The 6,000-nt window shown below is 47.4% G+C and overlaps 1 protein-coding gene across 2 annotated transcripts in view; it reads left to right on the top strand.

Annotated features, from left to right (window-relative positions):
- LOC118940354 (phospholipid phosphatase-related protein type 5-like) overlaps positions 1 to 6,000 on the top strand; it is a 52,711-nt gene that overhangs the window by 19,606 nt on the left and 27,105 nt on the right. Inside the window, exon 3 of one of the 2 annotated variants that reach the window (XM_036949319.1) lies at positions 4,388 to 4,576. In XM_036949319.1, the coding sequence (XP_036805214.1) occupies positions 4,388 to 4,576 (189 nt within the window). Of the gene's footprint in view, positions 1 to 4,188; positions 4,577 to 6,000 lie in introns of those variants that run through there. The other variant, XM_036949320.1, reaches the window with a different exon arrangement.

Below are 6,000 nucleotides of genomic sequence, written 5' to 3'. Positions count from 1 at the left end.
TTAAATTGAAAAAACATTTTTAAGCGATTTTTTTGATTTTATTGAACAGATGGTGACAGAGGATGCCAGTGGGAAAGAGAGAAAGGTTGTAGCAAAGGGCAGGAGGCTGGATTTCAATCCATGCCGACAATGTAGACGTGTGTCAGAGGTCGTGGCATTACAGCCAGACCAGCCAGGCCACGTCATTCAGTTCCACTAGTAGGAACAGTTCATTTGAAGCATCGCTGAAGCTTTGTTTGAGGAAGGAATCCATTGGCCAAAAGTCAAAATGGCTGCCGCAACCAAAGGCCAGCTGCCTGTAACAAACGTTATGACCCTCGTCTCTGCCTGTGTGTTAATGTGAGCCTCCTCTAGCGTGGAGTCAGCTTGTATAAGAGCAATAAGCTTGAAATAAATATTCCTCTTATAAGTTCATTTTCCCTGCGAATGGTGCCAAAAATTAAGCTGTGTAATATAATTCTGCTTTGAGTTACGTAAATGTAAAAAATGTGACGTCTTGTTTTTGAGAAAATCTAGGAGCATGTTAGAGGGCAATTTGGGCCACATTAACATAAATACAGAACAAATCAGTGAGATGATTAATGGTATGCAGTGTCACAGTGATCCCTGAGACAAGAACTGTCCTACAGGAGTTTAAACAGTAGACAGTTGTATCTGGTGGTGTTAAAGTCTCCCAAGGACTCGATGCTCCTCTATGTGAGGGAGAGTGTTCCAGTGTTAGTCTATGGAGACTGGGAGGCTGCAGTGCGTGGGTTGCTCTGTGTACTGAATGGGGACAAAAGGAGGAGAGGAAGCTGGAGAGGTCGATGTGTCCCTGTCTGTCCAAGGTGAACACCCCGCTGAGAGCAGGAGACAGAGACTGATAGTGTTAGTACACAGGTTAAATACAGAGAAAAGGCTCTAGAAACACACTTTACCAAACAGAGGACACCTTATGAACAGTTTTAATGTGGCAGTCTGTCATCGGTTCAGTAAAAGAACTAGTAACATAGGACGAAAGGGGGAGGTCGTATCAAAAATTAGAAATATTTCCCCGAGGGAGAAAGTTAGCTACAGGAGTTCTTGAAAAGTGACAGACCTCCGACGAGCCATCAAACAGCCAAAGCATCAGTACAGGACTAAGATCGGTTCCTACTACGTCGGCTCTGACGCTCGTCTGATGTGACAGGGCTTGCAAAAGCGGATTACAAAGGGAACCCCAGCCGCAAGCTGCCCAGTGATGCAAGCCTACCAAACAAGCTAAATGCCTTCTATGCTCGCTTCGAGGCAAGCAACACTGAACCATGCATGAGAGCACCTTCTGTTCCAGACAACTGTGTTATCTCGCTCTCCGTAACCGATGTAAGTAAGACATTTAAACAGGTTAACATTCACATGGCTGCGGGCCAGACAGATTACCAGAACACGTACTCACGGTATGCGCTGACCAGCTGGCAAGTGTCTTTACTGACATTTTCAATCTCTCCCTGACCCAGGTTTACATGTACAGGTTTCAAGCAGACCCCCATGTTCCCTGTGCCCAAGAACACAAAGGCAAGCTGTCTAAATGACTATCGCCCCGTAGCGCTCACATATGTAGCCATGAAATGCTTTTAAAGGCTGCTCATGGCTCACATCAACACCATCATCCCAGACAGTACAGAGAACAGACTGTGACTTGGGTGGCTGAAGTCTTTTTTAGGCCCTTCCTCTGACACCACCTGGTATAGAGGTCCTAGATGACAGGGAGCTCAGCCCCAGTGATGTACTGGGCTGTACGCACTACCCTCTGAAGCACCTTGCGGTCGGATGCCGAGCTGTTGCCATACCTAGCAGTGATGCAGCCAGTCAAGATGCTCTCAATGGTGCAGCTGTAGACGTTTTTGAACATCTGAGGGCCCGTTACAAATCTTTTCAGCCTCCTGAGGAGGAAGAGGCGCTGTTGTGCCTTCTTCATGTCTGTGTTGGTGTGTGTGGACCATGATAATTCACCATGTAGCCACCGAGGAACTTTGTGCCTTCTTCATGTCTGTGTTGGTGTGTGTGGACCATGATAATTTACCATGTAGCCACCGAGGAACTTTGTGCCTTCTTCATGTCTGTGTTGGTGTGTGTGGACCATGATAATTCACCTTGTAGCCACCGAGGACCTTTGTGCCTTCTTCATGTCTGTGTTGGTGTGCGTGGACCATGATAATTCACCATGTAGCCACCGAGGACCTTGACCTGCTCCACTACAGCCCTGTCGATGTGGATGGCGATGTGCCCAGCCCTCCGCTTCCTTTAGTCCACAATCAGCTCCTTTGTCTTGCTGACATGGAGGGAGAGGCTGAGGGAGAGGTTGTTGTCCACACTGCCAGGTCACTGTAGGCTGTCTCATCGTCATCGGTGACACCACCGTGGTGTTGTCAGCAAACTTAATGATGGTGTTGGAGTCATGCGCGGCCACGGAGTAATGGGTGAACAGGGAGTACAGGAGGGGACTAAGCATGCACCCCTAAGAGGGCCCTGTGTTGAGTGACAGCGTGGCGGATGTGTTGTTGCCGTCAGGAAATCAGGATCCAGTTGCAGAGGGAGATGTTCAGACCCAGGGTCTTGAGCTTAGTGATGAGCCTGGAGGGCACTATGGTGTTGAACGCTGAGCTTTGGTCGATGGGAGAATGTCTCCTGAAAATGTTGCTCTTTATTGGTACATAATGTTTCTGAGCAGCTACATAGAGAAAGAGGGATGATCAGGATGCGGTGTGCATCCCAGAGCAGCGTATGGAGAGGAGATGCACGTAGCTTGATGTGTGCATCTATAAATAAACTACTGTGCTGACTGCTGCTAGACGCTTTGCCTGTGTGTGTGTGTGTGTGTGTGTGTGTGTGTGTGTGTGTGTGTGTGTGTGTGTGTGTGTGTGTGTGTGTGTGTGTGTGTGTGTGTGTGTGTGTGTGTGTGTGTGTGTGTGTGTGTGTGTGTGTGTGTTTGTTTGTTTGTTTGTTTGTTTGTTTGTTTGTTTGTTTGTTTGTTTGTTGTCCCCAATGACTTTGCTCTTGACATGATGGTTGGAGCCCTGCAGGGGTATGCCGTTGTAGCAGAAGTATGTACACACACACACTCACACAAAACCCATATTGATTCACAGGGGACCCACAGTTCAAAGAGCTTTACCTCCCACAGATAGACAGCAAAGGAGAGAAAGCTCCACAGGACAATATGGATGTATGGTTATAAACAGTCTATAAATACACACACCTGCTGAGCCCACCCACACACACAGACAAGAAACACAGTCAATGAATGTGTACAATTCATTCACACATGCACATGTCCAGTGTTTCTTGAACACACACACAAACACACACACACACACAGACATATTCATGATAACGTGCTAACAGATGTTTAGTATCATGCTGTGCACATTGCAGTCTCCAAATATGTTTTTGTGAATCACCTCTCGCTCTAGTGTACGGCACACTACCACTCATGCATACACTGCATGTGATCGACAGCACACCAGCGTCACACACACACACAGCACACACCCCCTTTCCCTCCCTCCCATGCTTGCACTTGTGCTATCCTCCTTGCTCTTCCCACCTATTTCTCTCTCTTTCTGCCTCTTTTCTCTCTCACTCTTCCACTGTAATTCCATTTATTTTTTCCCCCTTTACAGAACAGCAGCATCTTTCTTCATGTTCTGTTTCTTTCTTTTACCCTCATCCTTCGGACTCAGTCTCTCTCTCTCTCTCTCTCCAACTCTCTCTCTCTCTCCAACTCTCTCTCTCTCTCTCTCTCTCTCTCTCTCTCGCTCAGTCTCTCTCTCTCTCTCGCTCTCTCTCTCTCTCTCTCTCTCTCTCTCTCTCTCTCTCTCTCTATCTCTCTCGCTCTACCTCTCTCTCTCGCTCTATCTATCTCTCACTCTCACTCTCACTCTCACTCTCACTCTCACTCTCACTCTCTCTTTCTCTCTCTTCCTCGGTCTCTGTGTATGTCTCTCTATTTCTCTCTCTATCCTCTTTTTTTCTCTCCCTCTTTCTCTCTCTTCTGTTTCTCTCTCTGTTTCTCTCTGTTTCTCTCTCTGTTTCTCTCGCTCATTATCTCTGTTTCTCTCTCTCTCTGTTTCTCTCTCTGTTTCGCTCTTTCTCTCTCTCATTATCTGTTTCTCTCTCTCTCTCTGTTTCGCTCTTTCTCTTTCTGTTTCTCTCTCTCTCTCTGTCCTCTTTTGCTCTCTTTCATTCTACACACTCCGGAAGCATATGTCACCGCGCTCAAAAAGGAATCGCCTCCTTCTCCTCTCTCCTTTTTCTCATCAATAGCTTATTTTTGTTTTCCCATCCACCTTACTATCCTTCGGTTCTCTTCAGTTCTCTTCGGTTCTCTTCCCTTCTTTCTAAACCTAGAACCATGTTCTATTTCCAGCTGGTGATCATGGCTGGGACGGTTCTCCTGGCGTACTACTTTGAGTACACAGACACGTTCCCCGTTCACGTCCAAGGGTTCTTCTGTTTCGACAAGACGTTCTCCAAACCGTACCCCGGACCCGAGGATGACAGCAAGGCGCCGCCGGCACTGGTCTACTCTCTGGTCACCGCTATCCCCACTGTCACGGTAAGACTGGACTGGAGTAGCCTACAGACACACACACACACACACACACACCTGGCGTAGCGTCACACACGTGGTGTTTGGATGGAGGTGTGTGTTTATAAGTGGGTGTGTATCCATGTGTTACTAACATTTCTTTGGAGGAATAATGCAATAATTTGTTTTATCTATTGAACTCAATGTGTGCAGCATAAACTTTATGTTGAGCAAGTGTATACCATATGTTGTGTGTCAGGGGGTATGCAGCATGTATGTCAGTGAGTATGCAGCATGTGTCAGTGAGTATGCAGCATGTGTGTTAGTGAGTATGCAGCATGTGTCAGTGAGTATGCAGCATGTGTGTCAGTGAGTATGCAGCATGTGTGTCAGTGAGTATGCAGCATGTGTGTCAGTGAGTATGCAGCATGTGTCAGTGAGTATGCAGCATGTGTCAGTGAGTATGCAGCATGTGTCAGTGAGTATGCAGCATGTGTCAGTGAGTATGCAGCATGTGTCAGTGAGTATGCAGCATGTGTCAGTGAGTATGCAGCATGTATGTCAGTGAGTATGCAGCATGTGTCAGTGAGTATGCAGCATGTGTCAGTGAGTATGCAGCATGTGTCAGTGAGTATGCAGCATGTGTCAGTGAGTATGCAGCATGTGTCAGTGAGTATGCAGCATGTGTCAGTGAGTATGCAGCATGTGTCAGTGGGTATGCAGCATGTGTCAGTGGGTATGCAGCATGTGTCAGTGGGTATGCAGCATGTGTCAGTGGGTATGCAGCATGTGTCAGTGGGTATGCAGCATGTGTCAGTGGGTATGCAGCATGTGTCAGTGGGTATGCAGCATGTGTCAGTGGGTATGCAGCATGTGTGTCAGTGAGTATGCAGCATGTGTCAGTGGGTATGCAGCATGTGTCAGTGGGTATGCAGCATGTGTCAGTGGGTATGCAGCATGTGTCAGTGGGTATGCAGCATGTGTCAGTGGGTATGCAGCATGTGTCAGTGGGTATGCAGCATGTGTCAGTGGGTATGCAGCATGTGTCAGTGGGTATGCAGCATGTGTCAGTGGGTATGCAGCATGTGTCAGTGAGTATGCAGCATGTGTCAGTGAGTATGCAGCATGTATATCAGTGGGTATGCAGCATGTGTCAGTGAGTATGCAGCATGTGTCAGTGAGTATGCAGCATGTGTCAGTGAGTATGCAGAATGTGTCAGTGAGTATGCCACATGTGTCAGTGAGTATGCAGAATGTGTCAGTGAGTATGCAGCATGTGTGTCAGTGAGTATGCAGCATGTGTGTCAGTGAGTATGCAGCATGTGTCAGTGAGTATGCAGCATGTGTCAGTGAGTATGCAGCATGTGTCAGTGAGTATGCAGCATGTGTCAGTGAGTATGCAGCATGTGTCAGTGAGTATGCAGAATGTGTCAGTGAGTATGCCACATGTG

Source organism: Oncorhynchus mykiss, chromosome 17 (assembly GCF_013265735.2).
Source record: "Oncorhynchus mykiss isolate Arlee chromosome 17, USDA_OmykA_1.1, whole genome shotgun sequence".
In the NCBI taxonomy this organism is placed as follows: domain Eukaryota; kingdom Metazoa; phylum Chordata; class Actinopteri; order Salmoniformes; family Salmonidae; genus Oncorhynchus; species Oncorhynchus mykiss.
Note: the sequence above shows the minus strand (reverse complement) of the source record. Positions and strands in the feature narration are given on the sequence as shown.